At 42.5% G+C, this 21,144-nt stretch overlaps 1 protein-coding gene across 2 annotated transcripts in view; it reads left to right on the top strand.

Moving 5' to 3' along the window:
* ANO2 (anoctamin 2) overlaps window positions 1-21,144 on the top strand; it is a 381,234-nt gene that overhangs the window by 35,677 nt on the left and 324,413 nt on the right. For both annotated transcript variants that reach the window (XM_073649311.1, XM_073649312.1), the window contains exon 3: window positions 15,419-15,874. In XM_073649311.1, coding sequence (XP_073505412.1) covers window positions 15,419-15,874 — 456 coding nt within the window. The remainder of the gene's footprint in view (window positions 1-15,418; window positions 15,875-21,144) is intronic.

Below are 21,144 nucleotides of genomic sequence, written 5' to 3'. Positions count from 1 at the left end.
ACATAACATTGCCGTTACTGTGGAAACCAGACCCCTGGGGTGCCACATTCCCCCCTAGTGAAATTTAGTACTCCGGGACTAAACATATTTTTAGAAAAACATAACAAGGTATAAACAATAATAATACAATAAGAAAAACACATAAAGATGGTTACGGCGTGTCCGCAACCGGGTGCAGTCTTTGAAGAAAAGCAAGGTGTCCATTTCACCAAAACAGGGAGACGTAACCAGGTAGGGGTCTGTCCTGCCCCGAGTCCTTAACAGTCTTTTAGTCCATCCTGGGTTACGCTCCACTAACTGTACAAAGGATTCCTGGTAAATCCACCAAGGACTCCTATAAATTACTAGAAACACATAATTATTTACAGGATATGGCCGCTCTCAGTCCTCGGCCAGTGGGGATAAGGATTGGCTGCTCACAGTCCTCAGCCTGGTAAGGGATAGGGGATGGCTGCTCACAGTCCTCAGCCTGGTAAGGGATAGGGACACACGGGGAACAATTCACTAATCCCAACGGGGACCATATTTTAATTAGCAGCAGTCCTTGTACCCTAACGGGTAACTATGTACAGCTCTTTATTCACGCTACTTCCCTTCAGTAGCTATGTCCTCTTTGTGCTCCCTCCTGAGGGTAGTCCTCAGACCCGTCCGGGTCCTCTTGGCTTTCCTCGTATTGGTAGTACTGCAGCTCCTCCTCGGTTAGCTGGGTTAGTATCTCTGCGACAGTCCTCCTCCCAGGTGGCCAGGACTTTACCCCCCTTTGGGCTGCCCCGGTTAATTGGGCCACCAGGATGCTCACTTTTTGCTCCTCTGTGAGGGGGTACACCTGGAAGAGGCTATCCAGCTTTTCTCTAAAGTCATGCAGGGTATGTGACTCCCCTGAGTACTGGGGTAGCCAGGCTGCCCCCGGGATATAGGGCATGGTGAAAGGCATGACCGCAACAGCGGTGGCGCTGGTGGGGGTTGAAGCGGTGAAGCTCTCCTCCGTATCCGACATCCTTCTCCCCCCTAGTGGACCGTGGCCTACCTTGCGATGATCCTCTTCCGTAGGCCGCGGCTCTGCAGTGGATCGTCAGGGTTGAGGACCTTCCGTCGCGCTCCTGTGACGTCGGCGTCTGCTGGGCTCCTTCCAGGACCTTACGCAACGTCCGGACGTGAGGCGGGGCTTCAGTTTCTCGCGCGCTTTCGGAGTCCACGCCCCTCTTCTTCCCGCGCGGCGTCCTCAAGATGGCGTCCAATGGCGGGAAAACTCCACGGCTGGCGGGAAGAAGGCCGAAGATGACGCCGAATGGCGGGAAAACTCCACCGATGGCGGGAAGGAAGCGGAAGATGGCGCCGGATGGCGGGAATCTTCACCACAGGTAAGTTTGAACAGTCTTTTTCAGGCACGCAGTACCCGGTGGTTGCGGGCACGAGATCCTGCCGACTACGCCAAAAGTTGACGCGCCCCTGGGCCTGTGTCGCGTTGCATTGCGCACGCGGGAGCTTACCCGGAGCCGGATCTCTTGAGGGTTGTAGTCTCGTGGCGGTGATCCGGTCCGTGCCCAGGGAGTCAGACTAAGTGGCGCTGTATTAGCGGTAGATGATGGACGACTACGCCACCCGTTGAATGCAGCTATGGAGCTGCCGCTGCAGGGCAGACCGCTGAGGCCGGTGGAAGGATGGTGCAGCGTGGATGGTATAACCCCCAACGGGAGGGGTATGGCCTCAGGGCAGCCGACGTGGATGATGGGGGTAGCAGGAACCACTCAGAGACGATGCGGTGTAGTTCAGGGTCTTTACTGGTGACAAAGATAGACCCTCCCGGAGTACTGGCTAGCGGTTGGGGCCTGGTCAGTCCTTGAGCAGATGGGATCTCCCCTGGCCAGGCGGAGTTGTAGGCCTCCCAAACTAACGATACTCTTCTGGCTACCTTGCTTGAAGCGAGTATAAGTAGCCCACGTCCCTGAGTGTACCGTGTGGTGCTCACCCGTATGGCCGGAGACTCGGGGCCTTCTAGTAGCTTCCGCTCCACGACGGCGGTGCTGGTCCCATGCGTGCGACCGTGCCTTCGGGTTTCTTGGCCAGAGGACCTGAAATCCCCTGCCTGACGGATTCTGCTGCTGGGTAGGAGTTAGTCCCCACAGCCTCGGACTCCGGGTCCGGTAAGAAATCTTCTCAGTCAGGGCGAGCTCTGCAGCTGCCAGCCCCTGACTCCTTGTAACACTGCTCCCACAGAGCTCCTGTTGTTTCTTCCTACGCTGCTTCTCTTCTCTACTTCTGGCATGGCCCAGGAGCTGGGCCCAGCCGGAGCCACAGCTCCCTGTCAGCCCTCCTGGCTGCACTCTCCCTCTCCACTCTCTAACCCTGCCTCAGCCCCAGGTTTATACAGGGGACTGGGCAGGAGGTGTGGCATGCATAGGATTCCTGACCAAGAGACCTCCCACCTGCTCTCAGACATAACATTGCCGTTACTGTGGAAACCAGACCCCTGGGGTGCCACAGATACACATACACTGTCAATCAAAGGGAGCTAAGAGAAATTGCTGGGGACCCACCTTGAACTAGTCATCTGGGACACATTGTTTTTCAAACTCTGTTTTCTTTGATATGCCTCGCCATTTTGAAAGTAAAACTCACCTGGCTGCAATATTGGAACCGGACTCTGGTTCATTCTGCCCGTAATTTGAGCAGCAAGAATCAGCTGTCAGGTTTCCCATGCTGATACTGTGGGGACATCAGCGGCTAGGGTGTGAAGGGAGGACTGGGGAGCGGCGTTGCGGGTCCGGATACTTCTGCTGCGAGCGCCCGGTCATGTCCCGGCTTCTCGGAGCGGAAGTATCCGCACAGGCAGCGCCGCTGACATCCATGTGGCTAGCGTGTGTAGGGAGGACCGGGGAGCGGTGCTGCGGGTCCGGATACTTCTGCTGCGAGCACCCGTTCATGTCCCGGCTTCTCGGAGCGGAAGTAGCCGCACAGGCAGCCGCTCCCCGGTCCTCACCAATACGATACGCTGATTGGTAGCGCCCTCCCGATGTGACCAATCAGAGATTTGAACGCTGAATTCAAACACACTGTCCGCTGCTTAGTAACACGGCGCGCGACATTTAAAACCTGCTTCTATGATTGGTCGCGGACGCCGCCCGCGACCAATCACAGATTTCCACGACAAATTTAAACACGCTCTCCGGCCAATTACCGCAACATTTCAAATATCTACGCCACGTACGGGAGATAGCACGGCTAACTCCGCCCATGTGGTCATGTGACTCACAAAATGCTCATAACGTACTGAGCAGGTTTTCTCTGTCACACTGTGCGAGGGACTTCAGTCAGACTGTGCAAGGGACTTCAGTCAGACTGTGTGATTCACTTCTGTCACACTGTGCGAGGGACTTCAGTCACACTGTGCGAGGGACTTCAGTCACACTGTGCGAGGGACTTCTGTCACACTGTGCGAGGGACTTCAGTCACACTGTGCGAGAGACTTCTATCACACTGTGCGAGGGACTTCAGTCACACTGTGCGAGGGACTTCTGTCACACTGTGCGAGGGACTTCAGTCACACTGTGCGAGGGACTTCAGTCACACTGTGCGAGGGACTTCTGTCACACTGTGCGAGGGACTTCTGTCACACTGTGCGAGGGACTTCTGTCAGGTTTACTGAACACGTTCTGCCAGTGACAGCGCGCTGAAGAGATACTTCTTTACGCTTCCTGTTTTATAATGGGTCATAAGCGAAAATACGCCACGGAGGAAGACAGAAAAGCAGCAGAAGCAGCAAGAAAACGACAACGTCGAGAGCAACAGACACCACAACATACTGCCGCCAGACAAGCCCAGGATGCGGAAGCTCACAAAAAACGTTGGGAACAGGAGATACCGCAACACACTGCCGCCAGACAAGCCCAGGATGCGGAATCTCACAAAAAACGCTGGGAACAGGAGACACCGCAACACACTGCCGCCAGACAAGCCCAGGATTCCGAATATCACCAAAAACGCCGGGAACAGGAGACACCGCAACACACTGCCGCCAGACAAGCCCAGGATGCGGAAACTCACCAAAAACGCCGGGAACAGGAGACACCGCAACACACTGCCGCCAGACAAGCCCAGGATGCGGAAGCTCAACAAAAACGCCGGGAACAGGAGACACCACAACAAACTGCCGCAAGACAAGCCCAGGATGCGGAAGCTCAACAAAAACGCCGGGAACAGGAGACACCGCAACACACTGCCACCAGACAAGCTCAGGATGCCGAAACTCACAAAAAATGCCGGGAACAGGAGACACCGCAACACACTGCCGCCAGACAAGCCCAGGATGCCGAATCTCAACAAAAACACCGGGAACAGGAGACACCGCAACACACTGCCGCAAGACAAGCCCAGGATGCGGAAGCTCAAAAAAAACGCCGGGAACAGGAGACACCGAAACACACTGCCGCCAGACAAGCCCAGGATGCGGAAGCTCACCAAAAATTCCGGGAACAGGAGACACCGCAACACACTGCCGCCAGACAAGCCCAGGATGCGGAATCTCACCAAAAACGCCGGAAACTGGAGACACCGCAACACACTGCTGCCAGACAAGCCCAGGATGCAGAATCTCAACAAAAACGCCGGGAACAGGAGACACCGCAACACACTACCGCCAGACAAGCCCAGGATGCGGAATCTCACCAAAAACGCCGGGAACAGGAGACACCACAACACACTGCCAGCAGACAAGCCCAGGATGCGGAAGCTCACAGAAAATTTCGGAAGCAGGAGACAACACCACACACTGCCGCCAGACAAGCACAGGATGCGGAATCTCAACAAAAACGCCGGGAACAAGAGACACCACAACATACTGTCGCCAGACAAGCCCAGGATGCGGAATCTCACAGACAACGTCGGAAACAGGAGACAACACAACACACTGTCGCCAGACAAGCCCAGGATGCGGAATCTCACAGACAACGTCGGAAACAGGAGACACCACAAGACACTGCCGCCAGACAAGCACAGAATGCGGAATCTCACAGACAACGTCGGGAACGGGAAACACCGCAACACACTGCGGCTAGACACGAACACGATGCAGAATCCCATAGACAATGTCGTCTGAATGAATCTCCAGAATCCAGGACAAACCGAGAACAACACGATCGACAAATTTATCAAAAAAGAATGCTCTACCAACTAAGGCAAACCCAGCAGAACATTCAACAACTTGCACGTTACGTAACAGACAATGAAACTATCATTATTCAACACTACTGTGGGAAGATGAATGTAGTTTGTTCAAAATGCGAATCTATGAATTTTATCGAGGAAAAACCATCTGACAATCAGTTTACTCAATGCTGTCAAAAAGGAAAAGTGATGCTACCAAGATGTCACTACTCAGATCTGTTTGAGCAGTTGATGAAAGGAACGCATGAACACAGTAGAAATTTTATGGAAATTATCAGAAGTATCAACAGTTCTCATGCGTTTGCTTCATTTGGTGCCAATATTGCACCGCCCCCTGGATTCGGACCGTATTGTTTTAAAATTCATGGCCAGATCTACCACCGTACTGGAACACTTCACCCAGAACTAGGACAACCACCAACATTTGCACAATTATACATCTTTGATCCAAATGAGGCTACAGAACAAAGGATGAACCGAAAAGAAAATGAAAAGTGTAATGCAGAACTGATGAACCTAATTGCCGTACATTTACAAACAATCAGCACATTTGCTGCCGCATATCGCATGCTAAAAGACGTTGAAACTGAGGAGGAACAGAGAGCTATACAAAATGGGACGGAAATGCCTTCTATTATCATGGCCATTAAACAAGAACGTCAACAAGATCCCCGATGTTACAACAAACCACGTGTAAGTGAGGTCGCAGTTGTTTTTCAAAACGATGATGGAGAGCCTCCTTTTCAAAGAGATATATTAGTCCATCTTAAGCCAGACAAAAACAACCCTTTCGTTCCTAAAACACAACGGATTAGCATTTTGCACAGCAACCTTGATGCTCTTCTGTATCCGCTATTCTTTCCAAGTGGTGATCAAGGGTGGCATGAAAACCTACACCAGCAAGGAACTTCAAGAAGAATTACACAACTACAGTACTACAGTTTTCTTCTGTCTGTGCAAAAATACTTCAATCCTATTTTAAACGGTGGGAAACTGACACAACAGTACTTAGTCGATGCATACGTTAAAATTGAAGCAAATCGGCTCAATTTCATACGAAGAAATCAAAAACAACTTAAAGTTGAAGACTACTGCGTTCTTCAAGAACATTTGCAAAAACAATCCATTCAAAAAGGAATTCCAATTGGAAAAACAGTAATTCTCCCGTCGTCCTTTGAAGGTAGCCCCCGCAACATGCAACAGCGTTATCAAGATGCAATGGCAATAGTAACAAAGTATGGAAGACCTGACATTTTTTTAACAATGACCTGTAATCCTAAATGGCCGGAAATTACAGAAAATCTACAACCCTGGCAGCAAGTTGAACACAGGCCGGACTTAGTTGCACGCGTATTTCGACTAAAACTCAGCAGCCTTTTTGAAGACATCAAAAAAGGCCTTTTTGGAACAGTCGTAGCAATGGTACACGTCATAGAGTTTCAGAAACGAGGTCTCCCACATGCGCATGTACTAATTATTTTAGACGCGGATTCCAAGTTTCGCACGGAGGATGAAATTGACAGCATAGTGTGGGCTGAAATTCCTAACCAAGAAAAGTATCCTGAACTGTATAATATTGTAATCTGTAATATGGTTCATGGCCCATGCGGTGTAGCAAATCCAAAAAGTCCATGCATGGAAAACGGAAAGTGTACAAAAGGGTTTCCAAAGCAGTTGAAACAGCACACTGTTAAAGATTTGGATGGCTACCCATCCTACTGGAGACAACTGATTGATAACATTGTACACAACAAAAAGATTATAAATAACTCATGGATAGTTCCATACAACCCGTACTTATTAAAACGCTACAACTGTCACATCAACGTTGAAATCTGCGCTTGAATAAAAAGTGTTAAATATCTTTTCAAGTACATCTACAAGGGGCATGACAAAGCTAACGTCGAAATCCAACAAAAAACAGTCAATCACGATGAATCATCACGGTTTGTTGACTCAAGATATGTCAGTGCTCCAGAAGCTGCTTGGAGAATATTTGCATTTCCAATGCATTCACAGTCCCATGCCATTATACGTTTAGCTATTCATTTACCAAATCAACAGCAGCTTTATTTCTTTGAAAATGCTCAAGTCGAAGATGTCTCCAAAAATTTAAGCACAACGTCAACATTAATTGAATGGTTTTTGCTGAACCAACGTGACGAAAATGCAAGGCAGTATTTGTATCGAGAGATTCCAGAGCATTACGTTTGGAATAAAACTTGGAAGCCAAGACAACGAGGACTTAGCAGAATAATTGGACGCATGTATACTGTTAGTGTCAAAGATCAAGAAGGATATTGCCTTCGGCTGTTACTACTGCATGTCAAAGGAGCTAGAAGTTACGAAGATTTGAAAACAGTTAATGGAGTATTGCACGATACATTTAAAGCTGCATCTTTGGCTTTAGGACTTCTTTTGGATGATACTATGTGGACACTTACTTTAGAAGATGCAGTTACTCTTCATATGCCTAAGAAACTTCGTGAATTGTTTGCCTACATTTGTGTCTTTGGACCGCCTACAAATCCGGCTCAACTTTGGACAAATTTCAAAGAACATATAAATGAAGATTACTGCTTACGTCTTCACAACAAAAGTGGAAATTGTCACAATTGCGAATCTAATGCCATGCAAGATGTCCAAAATATCCTACTACTGCATGGAAAAACGTTTTCAGACTTTAATTTGCCACAGCCTGCAAGTCAAGTTGCACAAATTCAAGAGTATGACGAAGCTTATGAATTATTGTTGGCAACAGAGAAGAAAAACTTCTTAAATCAAGAACAACGGATTGCATATGACACTATTGTGAGCGCTGTAGAAAACCAAGCCGATCCAACGCCAAAATGTTTCTTTATTGACGGTCCTGGAGAGGCAGCGGTAAAACATACCTATATGAAGTTTTAATGCATCACGTTAGAGGGTTAGGAAAAGTCATATTGCCATCGGCTACAACAGGTATTGCAGCAAACCTTTTACGAGGAGGTCGCACTATGCATTCACTCTTTGGGATACCAGTTCCGGTCAATGAAATCTCCATTTCCAGAATCAAACAAGACACATTTGCAGGAAAACAGTTGAACAGTGCAAATCTTTTGATACTTGATGAGTGCACCATGGCGCCCAAATATGCTTTGAGCTTAATTGACAGACTTCTGCGTGAAGTTATGACTACAAATATTGCTGAAAAAAATGAAATTCCTTTTGGAGGTAAAGTTTTTGTCCTTGGCGGAGATTTTAGGCAATGCCTTCCAGTTGTACCGAATGGAACAAGAACAAATATTATCGAGTCAACCTTAAAAATGTCAGACCTTTGGAAAGAGTTTAATAAACTACAACTAATTAACAACATGCGATCTTCTGACCCAGAGTACAGCAACTGGCTTCTTAAACTTGGTAATGGTGAACTGAGCAATGAATATAACCTTGGAGAAGACATTATTGAAATACCAGAAGACATGGTGTGCACTGACTGCATCGTTAAGTGATGTTTTTGGGCAACGCGTTGAAATAGATGTAAACGACCAAAGCAGTGTTGAGAGAGCCTCTTCCTATGCAATTCTCTGTCCCAAGAACGATGACGTAGCTCTGCTAAATTCCCGTGTGATGGATAGAATGCCTGGAGAGTATAAATTATACAAAAGTGATGATTCGGTGGATGTCGACAATGAAGATGAACGAGAGCATTATCCAGTTGAATTTTTAAAGAGTGTTACGCCATCAGGAATGCCATTCCACAGACTACAACTTAAAGTTGGAGCAATCGTAATGTTGCTTCGGAATCTAAATACAAGAAATGGTCTATGTAATGGAACTCGCCTTATTGTTACTGGACTCCATTCCCACATAATTCAAGCAACAGTGATCACTGGATCTGCAAAAGGAGACGAAGTGTTCATTCCACGCATTGATTTATGTCCTTCAGACACCGGTCTTCCATTTAGGCTTCGACGTCGACAGTTTCCAGTAAAACCAGCATTTGCCATGACAATAAACAAGTCACAAGGTCAAACTCTACACCGTGTTGGCATATATTTACTGGAGCCCGTTTTTGGTCATGGACAACTCTATGTTGCATTTTCAAGAGTTAAAATGAGATCCAATGTCAAGGTGCAAGTTTTGGATACCCATTTACAAGGAAAGTTGCTTCCAGATAGTCCAAAAGTATTCACCAAAAATGTCGTGTACAAAAATATTTTAGGTTGATATTGTTAATAAATAAATTCTAGGGTCGTACTTCTTTTGTCCGATGATTTATTGTAAAATATTGTTACATATTCATGGAATGGTTTATATATTTTGATCATCTGTTTAATAATTTTGTTCAGTTGTATTAAGTCCTATAACCAATAATAGTTAATAAAGTATTATTCTGTGTATTCAATGTATTATTGTTAAATCTTCATAGCGGCATCTGCAGCATGTGCTACTAAAGTGAATGCAGATTTGTGCCTCTCCTGCACTTAGTCCTGGCGTGGAAAGCAGCGAATCTACAGACAGCAGCTAATCACAGCAGTATCTGAGAGCGCGTGCTGTGCCTCACATCCTGCGAGGAGCTGCTGAAAACAGGACAGACAGCGCTGGAGCAGAGAAAGGAAACAAGGGAGGATTAGGGTTTAGTTTTTTAACTGTGCTGTGGAGATGGGGGAATGAGAAGGTCATACCAAACCAGGATAAGGGGGCCATACAAGCTAAGATGAGGAAGGCGTACAATCCAAAATAAGTCAGCCATACAAACCAGGATTAGAGGAATGTTGGAGCCATACAAACCACATTGACAGACCGCGCTGTGGATGCTGGATGTGACACGATGGGGGATAACCCCGCCCAGAGCCCGTCATTCACTGTGGTGCGCGGAACAGGAGACCCCCGGCTGCAACCGCAAATAGTCGTGATGTAAACGGAAGCAAGATCCGGCTGCAGGCGGGAGAATTACGTGCTGGCTGTGCGTCGTCAGCGATGTTGTCACAAGCAGGATTGACAACATGACGTAATGACAAAATTCATTAGGGGCACCGAGGGGATACATTGTGAAGTTAATTAAAAGTAGTGCACAGCCCATTTAAACACTGCTTCACTGCTTAGTGGCGCCCGGTCAGCAGCATACATATTCTAGATTACCCGATGCATTAGAATCGGGCCACCATCTAGTAGATATATAAATAGATAGATAATAGATAGATAAATAGATAGATAATAAATAGATAATAGATAGATGGATAGATAGATAATAGATAGATAATAGATAATACTTAGATAGATGATAGATAATAGATAGATAATAGATAATAGATAATAGATGATAGATAATAGATAGATGATAGATAGATAGATAATAGATAGATACAGTGGCGTAATTAGAGACCGATGGGCAGAATTTGGACCTGTGCCTCCACCTATGTGTTGGTCAGATGTATTAGCCATTGTCACATTCTAAATCCTATCAAGACATACCTGTTGCCCCCCAAAGAAAAAAAACTTGACCAGCACCTCCATATAATGTGAACAAGCTGCAATGACTGCATAACATACAAAAAGAGAACACAGCTGCACCCTGTAAGGGCCAAGTTATATGCAAACACTAAAAACATGATATCTAAATTACATTGTTGCTAATTAAAATGTACTTACAAAATGAAGTTTCTTAGCGCATAAATTGGCCAATTTATGTATGCCCATCAACATACTTGTTGCCCGACTCATAATGTATTAATGTCCCTCATTTTGTACTAATGTCATCCATCCTTGGCCCCTTCCTGGTATAAAGTCCTCCATCCTGGGTCTCTTCCGGCAATAATGTCCCCCATCCTGTGTCCCCTCCTGTAATATTGTCCCCATCCTGGTCCCGTCCTGGTATAATGTCTCCCACCTTCAGCCCCTTCCTGTAATAATGTCCCACATCCCAGACCCCTTTTTGCAATAATGTCCCCCTCCCCTCTTTCCAGTAATAATTTCCCTATCCTGGTGTAATGGTGCCATTCTGGCTCCTCCCAATAGTATGTGTCCCCATCCTGGGCCCCTCCCTGGTATACTGTCCCACATCCTGGGCCCATCCTGTAATAATGCTCCCCATTCTGCCACCATTCTTTAACACATTTAAAAAGAAAAGAAGAAAAAGATTCTTCACATCCTCGTTTGCGACCGTGATCGTTATGCCCCTTCATAGATAGATATATAGATAGATGTAGCTTTGCTACGCTTATAGTTACACAAACAAATATTCCTGAAATCAAATCTGTTTTCTACTGATTAACCCTATAATAGTATGGATAATTCTAGGCTCAGTAGGGTTTAGAGTCCATCTGTGAAGTGGACCTGTGGTTTTGAGTCTATTGTATTGTTTTCGGAGGCCTAGAACCCGAAGTGTCAGGTGGATGGTGAGACTCTTTCCTTTCTCCAGCATAATAATAATTACTTTCAAGGTAAGAGTCTTTTCTTCCCCCTCCCGTGTCCACCTGGGAGCAGAACTGCTTCATGTTCTCAGTGTCTCTATGGAGACATCTCTTACTGGGAAGATTAGGTGCCAAGGCAATGAGAGAAAACAGTGCCCAGATTTATACTGAACCAGCAGAGAAGAAAGGACCCACCGGTGATCAGTTACACGACACATCCTATCTACTACAGCCCGTCCATTGACTGTCACCACGTCCCAAAGCAAGCTGAAACTCTGCAGATCCTGTTTCATCTCACAATGGATTGTGTTTCATGGTTTCTGTATCTTTCAAAACCAAGAGGATGACATACGCTGAGTTCCCGGTTGAGGCGTTTCGATGACTCTCTCCTAAGGAGGGGATATTTTTGCATTCGGTTTCAAACATGGACCCACAAAGCCTTCAAGGACTTCCAGTAAGTATACAAAAGGTCAAAGGATACTTTACATACAGGGATATCTACCCACTAGGTTCACCGTCACACACCCAAAATTACAGGTTAACCCCAAGGAAGGTACTGGAAATTAGAGACATCAAAAATTCACCGTTGGATGGGTGTTATAAACAATGGGTGGATTATCACCTAGAATAACACATAATTATCAGGCACAAGTTCCATGGTGTAGAGAAAATTATAGTAGGTGGCCTTAGCTTTCATCAGGTGTCAGACTACACCTTCAATTAAACTACCATGATACCGCCACCTGCCTTCAAAAGTCTTCGAATAGATGTAAAAACATTGTAGATGTCTGAAATCTAACATTAAAAGAATCAAAATGTTCAATCTATGTGAAACAAAAATTATTTTGTTTTATTTCTAACATTTTAAGTTAATTTTCATTTCTAAAAAGATTCTAAATTAATTTCCTTTTTTAAATGTTGCTTTAAAATTGTATTATTATTATTATTGTTATTATTATTATTATTACTCATTTACGGTAATTAAAAAATGATTTAATTTATTTTAAATTATTTCATGTATTTTTTTTTTTTCTTAAAAAAAAATATACGCTTTATTTAATTATACATTTGGTATGTATTTATTAAATTTGTGAATATGGTTGTAGTTTTAGAAATTCAGCCATATATAACATTTTTGAGTCCTAGAATCTCCATGACTGTAATTTACATGTTCTGAGAATATATATATCTATATAAAAAAATTATATATATATGTACCGTATATGTATGTATATATATATATATATATATATATATATATATATACACATATATATATATATATATATATCAATATCATTTTTTTTTAATATGTCAAAAGTATTAGGAAAAATACATGTTTTTTATATCAAAAATGTAAAATACTCATAATGCAATGTTTTTGCAAAAACTTCCAAAATATAATAAGAAATTAAAAATGATGAATTCCTTCAATAATTTACATATTAATATATGAAAATTCATATTTGTAACTTCCGACATTTAATAATAAATAAAAAATGATGAACTTCTACAAAAAATTATGTATGAATATATGATAACTGGGAACCACTGATTTTAGCTATTTTTTTCCACTTCATTCATTTTTATTTTGTATTTTGTAATGTGACCACGGTTATAGTCATTGAAAATCTAATAAGAATTGCTTGTGTGTGATACTCACTGTTTTCTTAAACACTTCTATACAAAAGGTATCTGATTAAAAATTGGTTACAATTTACAGAGTTACTCCAGTCTGGAAAACTACTTAGCACAGAAAAGGTCTCTTGGCGTTGAGCTGATCGTGAGGGAACCCATTGCGGTACCCAGGAGTGTGAAACACATTATACATTGCCAATTAAAATAAAATAGAGGGAGACTTGCATTGTGTAGTCGCTCTTCATTCGACATAATAGAGTCCAGAATTGGGGGCTACCCTATATTCCATCCATATACCCAAATAAATCATATGGACACTTGTTGTCTAAGCTGTAAAAGTTATCCTTCTGCCTAAAATTGAAAATTTGGCTTTAAATATGATATTACATTACTATGATTTTACAATCAGGAAATTTTAGGACTTGAGTAAGTGAACAAAGGTTCTCCTGGCCTACTTTCCCTGGATCCTAATGACAATGGTCTCCTGACAGACACTGTAATCTGTATAAATATAAACCCATCTGCTGGATCCTGTAGGGGAAAAGGTTGACGAGTAAAGAAACAAGGAAAAAAAAACTAGAATCTCCACGTAGTAGTAGAAGTAGAACCAAGTCCAAACCTAGAAAAAGTCCAGCAACACAGAAATAATCCCATAACACTTAAAGAGAACCTGTCAGCAGATTTATAGACCCCCAAACTAAGGCCATCAATGTAAAGTCCCTATAATGTTGATGACATCTGTACTTTTGTTCTCTAAGTCCATGTCTTTGTTTTATAATAATCCAATAGAAATTTTTTAAACAAATGAGACACGAGTTTAGGGGACTTGGCCATGCTCTTACAGTTCTCTGGCCGGCCTCTTTCCATCCTTTCCTGCCCACTGCCGGCCTCCTGTCAATGACTGACATGTCACTTCCCAATGACCTGCTACCCCGCCTGAGATTTTGTGAATATTCTGTCTTTCCCTGGGGTGGCACATGTCCAGATTGATATTCTGGTTCTTGCTATGTCATCAAGACTTTGATGCGCATGCACTCAGGCAGGGGAACAGGTCACAGGTCTATCACTGACAGGAGGTGGGTGGAAAAACTATGAAACTAGGGGAGAGAGGCTGAAGAGCTGTAAGTGTGGGGCCAAGACCCTTGCACTTGCGACTCATTTGCATACAAATTTGCCAATGGATTTCTGTAAAAATTGAGGCACGGAAAAGGGTATTGGTATCATCAACATCACGGGGACTTTATATAGATGACGATAGTTTGGGGTATAAAGACTTGCTGACAGATCCCCTTTAACTTTTATTCCATCATGGTCAAAATAAGGTATCAAAAAATACAGAAGTCCATGAACAGGGTCAAAAGGAGGATAGAAATTTGCTTACACATCAGTCAAAATCACCTCGCACATCTCTATCAAAGATTTGCCAGATCTGTCTGCAGAGGTCCTTTGGTGAAACAGAGCCCTATGCAAGAATATACAATGGGCGAAACATTCATATACGGTATATACATGTGTTTGATTAGACATTTTTGAAGAAAATTTATTTTTGCTCAATGTTTTTCTCTGTGGCTCGTTTTTTTTTTACAATCTAACTGGCTGGTGTTGGATTTATTACCACTTATAACATTGCCATAAACCAATGAACTAGTGGTTCTATAGAGTGCATAAATAATACCTCTACAGAGTATCTAAACAACAGTACCTAGACCATACTTGCCATACTGTACACATAAAAAATACCCTCATACAACGGGCTGAAAAAAAGGTATTCAAGTCAGCAGTCTTCTCCTCCTTAGGAGACGTATATTCAGTGAGGTCTATGCAATCCTAAACATGTTTGACCATTTTCAGCTGGCGTTGGATAACTAGGTCGGTTGGTGGAAGCCCAAAATTAATGGTGACCTCTGTGCAAATGCCTCTTTTATCCCTCCTGTAATCTAAATCTAGATTGTGTTTTTTCAGATCATCTGAGGAGTGGTAAGTTAGATTATTAAAGTCTCATTCTTATGTATTCGCCTTGATGTTTTCACATCAATTCTTTACTCAATGGGGCAAACTCTTCTTTGGCTTCTTGCCATAATGTGAAGAATGTAGACTGGTTTGGGTCCTGTTTGTTTATTGGTTTCTACTTTGTCACCCAGGTAATATTCTGGATCACTTTTCTGTTTGTGTATTTTTGTCCCACTGGGATTTACTCATTACTTCTTATTACTTCTCACCAGGTTGTTAACAATTATGTGGATGGAAACCAGCCCATCAAACAGAGTGGTATGCATTTTGGGGATGGTAAAAGAAAAGTGGACTATGTCCTTGCCTATCATTACAGGCACCGTACTTCCCACCACAATGGTTCCCCCACAAATCACAGACCTCCAGCTGTTATTGTTTCCAACGGGAATTCAGTGACCCCAGAAGAAAATGGGAAAACACCCCCCGAACAGCCTCTTCCAGGAGAATTACAAAATCAACAACAAAAAATACAAGACCACAATCAACAGAAGCCACAAAATCATGATCACCAACATTCTCAAAATGGAAACTCTTCCTGCCATCCACATGAAGTGGTTGTGGTGGAGATGAGCCACCACGATGCCCTTGAGGAAGAGAAAAAATGTCAACGAGAGGAATTTGAACATAACCTCATTGAAGCTGGACTGGAATTGGAAAAAGACCCTGAGGTAAGTAAAGTTTTTCATGCCGAATAACAATTCTACATGGCAAGGTTGAGGCTACCATCGTGGTGAATTTATATGATGTTTATGTTTTTATTCTCTACTGTTTGTCAACCTTTTTTGTGACTAAAAAACTTTGTTCTATGGTTCCAAAGAAGCATTTATTTTCTCATGGCACTCATTGGACCATTCTTTGGGTTGTTATGATTTTAATTACAAGCATGGCATCTTGGGACCCAATGTAAATCATTAGAAGTCTATTGAACGATTTAGACTCAATGTGATAAAGGATCCAAATCACTCGTTGTTCCATGATGATAGTGCGCCTAATGAGCTTGAGATATTGCATTCTTGTTCCATCTGTTTTGGTAAAAAATAATGAAGAACGATGAAAGGTGGTGAGGTGGAAATCGGTAAAAAAACAATTAATATTTAATCCCTTTACCCCCGAAGGTGGTTTGCACGTTAATGACCAGGCCAATTTTTACAATTCTGACCACTGACACTTTATGAGGTAATAACTCTGGAACGCTTCCACATATCCCCCTGATTCTGAGTTTGTTTTTTCGTGACATATTGTAATTCATGATAGTGATAAAATTTCTTCGATATGACTTGGGTTACTTTGTGAAAAAAATCAGAAATTTGGCAAAAATTTTGAAAACTTTGCAATTTTCAAATTTTGAATTTTCATGCCCTTAAATCAGGGAGTTATGTCACACAAAATAGTTAATAAATAACATTTCCCACATGTCTAATTTACATCAGCACAATTTTGGAACCAAGATTTTTTTTGTTAGGAAGTTATAAGGGTTAAAAGTTGACCAGCGATTTCTCATTTTTCCAACAAAATTTACAAAACCATTTTTTTAGGGACCATATCACATTTGAAGTGATTTTGAGGGGCCTTTATGACAGAAAATACCCAAAAGTGACACCATTCTAATAACTGCACCCCTCAAGGTGCTCAAAACCACATTAAAGAAGTTTATTAACCCTTCAGGTGCTTCACAGGAGTTTTTGAAATGTGGAAGAAAACATTTAACTTTTTTTCACAAAAATGTTACTTTAGACTCAAATTTTTTTTACTTTCGCAGGGGTAACAGGAAAAAACAGACCACAAAATTTGTTGTGCAATTTCACCTGAGCACGCAGATACCCCCCATATGTTGGGAAAAAACACTGTTTGGGCGCACGGCAGGGTTTGGAAGAGAAGGAGCGCCATTTGACTTTTTGAATGTAAAATTTGCTTGAATAATTAGCGGACGCCATGTTGCGCTTGGAGAGCCCCTGATGTGCCTAAATAGTGGAAACCCCCCGCAAGTGACACCATTTTGGAAACTAGACCCCTCAAGGAACTTCTCTAGATGGGCGGTGAGCACCCTGAACCCCCAGGTGCTTTACAGAAGTTTATAACGTAGTGCCGTGAAAATAAAAAAATCAAACTCTTTCCATCAAAATTATCTTTAAGCCCCAATTTTTTTTTTTCACAAGGGTAAGAGGAGAAAATGGACCCAAAGAATTGTTGTTAAATTTCTCCAGAATACCCCATATGTGGGGAAAATACAGTGCTTGGGCGCACGGCAGGGTTCAGAAGGGAAAGAGCACTGTGTGACTTTTTGAACGCAAAATTGTCTGGAATCGACAAGCAGACACCATGTCACATTTGGAGAGCCCCCGATGCACCTAAATAGTGGAAACCCCTCTCAATTGACCCCATTTTAGAAACTAGACCCCTCAAGGATTTTATCAAGGGGTATAGTGAACATTTTGAGCCCAGACCTACGACACAGAATTTGATAACATTAGGTCATCATATTGAATAAGTTGTCATTAGTCTTGAGCGCAAGTGCTCGCTACTTGAGTTTGCATCGGGTACTCGGGTATGCATCATGTATCGCGGGTGCTCGAGTGACATGCTCGAGTCCCCGCCCCGCATGTTTCACAGTTGTTAGACACTCAAAAAAAAAACATGCGGGGATCGCATGGCAGGCAATCCCTGCGTGTTTTTTTTGGCTGCATAACAGCTGCAAACCATATAGGGTGGAGACCCGAGCATGTCGCTCGAGCACCTATGATACTCGGTGCATACCTGAGCACCCGATGTAAACTCAAGTAACGAACACTTGCGCTCAACACTATTCGCTATATCGTCATCATTTTATTTTCTTTACTTTTGAAAAAATCCCAACCCCAACAAAACCCTAACCCCAACCCTAATACAACCCCAAACCTAATACAACCCCAACCCTAGTACAACCCTAACACAACCCTAACACAACCCTAACCCTAGCACAACCCTAACCCTAGAGTTTATTTTTTACGCTGTTCCTCGTGCGGTATAAGTGATTAGACGACTTTATTCTTCGGGTCGGTGCGATTACAGTGATACAAGATTCATATCGGGTTTTTATGTTTGACAGCAGTCACACACTAAAAGATGCTTTTTTTTGCAAAGACTGGTTTTTGCAATCATTTTTCCATATTTCAGCCGACAGAGTCATGTGATGGCTTGTTTTTGTGGGACAAGTTGACGTTTTATTGGTACTATTTTCGGGCATGTGACATTTTTTTAGTGCTTTCTATTCTGATTTTTGGGAGGCAGAATAACCAAAAACCAACAATTCAGTAATAGGTTTTTTTTATGCCGTTCCGTTTGTGGTAAAATTGATAAGGCAGCTTTATTCTTAGGGTCAGTACATTAACAGCAATACTACATTTATATAGTTATTTTATGCTTTGGTGCACTGCTTTTACATAATAAAAACTATTTTATAGAAAAAATAATTTTTTTGTATTGCTTTATTCTGAGAGCTATAACTTTTTTATTTTTCAGCTGATGGAGCTGTATGGTGGCTTGCTTTTTGCGGGACAAGATGACGTTTTCAGCGGTACCATTTTTTTTTACATTAGTATTTTTGATCGCGTTTTATTGCATTTTTTGTTTGGCGGTTTGATGATAAAGCATCGTTTTTTTGCTTTGTTTTTTATTTTTATGTTTTACCGTGTTCACTAAAGGGGTCAACTAGTGGGACAGTTTTATAGGTCAGGTCGTTCCGGACACGGCGATACCAAATATGTGCACTTTTATTGCTTTTTTTCTTTCTTTCATAATAATATTTATTTATGTGTATAGTATATATATTTTTTTAATTCTTTTCTCTTTTTTTTTTTTTTATTATATTTACTTCTTTTTTTTTTTCCCTGACACTTTCTTTCACTTTTATACTTTGTCCCACTATGGGACTTTCATTTTTTGCAGGCTGATCACTTGTATAGCATAGAGATGCAGCAGCATCCCTGTTCTATGCAGGCTGTCAGCTCTGCACTGCGCACAATCTATCTAACTTCCTGATGCCTGGTGACCTGGATGTCGTCGTGACGACATCAGGTCACCATGGCAACTATCGGAACCCTACGCACACAGCGCGGGGTCTCTGATCCAAGGTAAGAGGGGCGCTCTTACCTGTGCTTGTCTCGGAAATGCTGCGATCGACTTAAAATGCAGCATTTCAGGGGTTAATGTGCTGGGAGCGGTGCGGGAGTGCTCCTGGCACATAGTACCGGTTGTCAGATGTTAGGATCGCCGGGGCGTAATAATCCATAACTGGTCATTAAGGCCCAGGGACAGGTAAATATTATTATGCCCCACATCAGAATGGGGTAAAAGGGGTTGTCCCAAGATCTATCAACATTTTAATCAACTGATCTTGGAATAAAAATAAGTTCCACAACTGGATTAAAAAAATGTTCCTTTGCTGAGATAATCTTATAAATATGCTCATCCGGTGTACTGTGTAATGGCTGTGTTTCACTGTGCAGGAACATAGTCGACGCATGCCATAATTTCTGGTGAGGGGAGGAAACAAAAGAGTATTTATGAGGTAAACATTTCCCTGTCTGTTTTATCTCATAAGCAATTATTTCCAGCACTCTGAGCGTATCATAAATCCAGTCAGTGACATATGAGCTCAGTGGAAATTGAAGCTTCAATCTCATTGACTTTATTTAGGATGACCTCAGCGAACTGGTCACATGACAGAAACAATCGCTCCTGTGATAAAACAGGCAGTATGATATTTTGTTTCACAGAAAGCAGCTGATTCTTTCTGTGAAGCACAACAACATTACCTTGCCTGTTTTATCACAGGATCAAGTGTTACTGCTGTGTCTTCAGTCCCCTGAACTCATCGTAAATTAAGTCAGTGGGAGCTCCGGCTGCTGCTAGGCTCATCTGTCACTGACTTGATTTATTATGAGCTCAGAGTGCTGGAGACAAGATCCTGTGATAAAAAAAGAAAGCAAAATGTTTTACCTCACAGAAAGAATCAGATGCGATTACGTTTGTTTCCTTTTCTGGCCAGAATCTGTGGAATGTAGGGATCATGTTCCTGCATGGTCACACACAGCCATTACATAGTACATAAAAAGTACATTTAAAAAAAAACAAAGACATCCAATTGTGGAAATTATTTTTATTACAATATTTATTAATTAAAATGTACTTTGTTCATGGCACAACCTCTTTAAAGTGCCATTTTGAAGTGTTTTTTGGGCAACTAATGTTTGAAGCTTCCTGCTTTATTAGATGTTTGCAGTTTACATGGAATCATAAGAAAACAAATATATGGTGCACAATAGGCTATTCATGATGAATATTATAGATCTTCTTATCTATGCATTGTACATGACAGCTTTAATTGATGTGCTGTTTCTGTAATTTCTACCATGTTGAGTCCTTCTTCCCCTTTGATATGGTTTGCTTACTGCAGACTACAAATTCTAGCCTCTGACTTTGCAAGGATTCAGTGTCTCATGAAAAATTGCATTCACTACTCTGAGTCCTATATAAGGACTATATAAGATGAGTCCTAGAACTGCTCTCCTCTAACTCAAATTGTAGAATATTATGTGATGCAGCTTCACATTACAGAGTCTCTATGTATCCTGTGAGATATTTCTTCAAACTGTAGAGCTTCAGTGTATCCTATGTGATGTATACAGCAGTCTCAGTGTATACAATGTGATGTATACAGCAGTCTCAGTGTATACTATGTCATGTATACAGCAGTCTCAGTGTATACTATGTGATGTATACAGCAATCTCAGTGTATACTATGTGATGTATACAGCAGACTCAGGGTATCCTATGTGATGTATACAGCAGTCTCAGTGTATACTATGTGATGTATACAGCAGTCTCAAGGTATCCTATGTGATTTGTAAAGTAGTCTCAGTGTATTCTATGTAATCTATGCAGTAGAGTCACAGTGTAC

This window comes from Phyllobates terribilis, unplaced genomic scaffold (assembly GCF_046119375.1).
Source record: "Phyllobates terribilis strain yellow unplaced genomic scaffold, ASM4611937v1 Scaffold_10__3_contigs__length_209671492, whole genome shotgun sequence".
In the NCBI taxonomy this organism is placed as follows: Eukaryota; Metazoa; Chordata; class Amphibia; order Anura; family Dendrobatidae; genus Phyllobates; species Phyllobates terribilis.
This window is presented reverse-complemented; position numbering and strand designations above follow the sequence as displayed.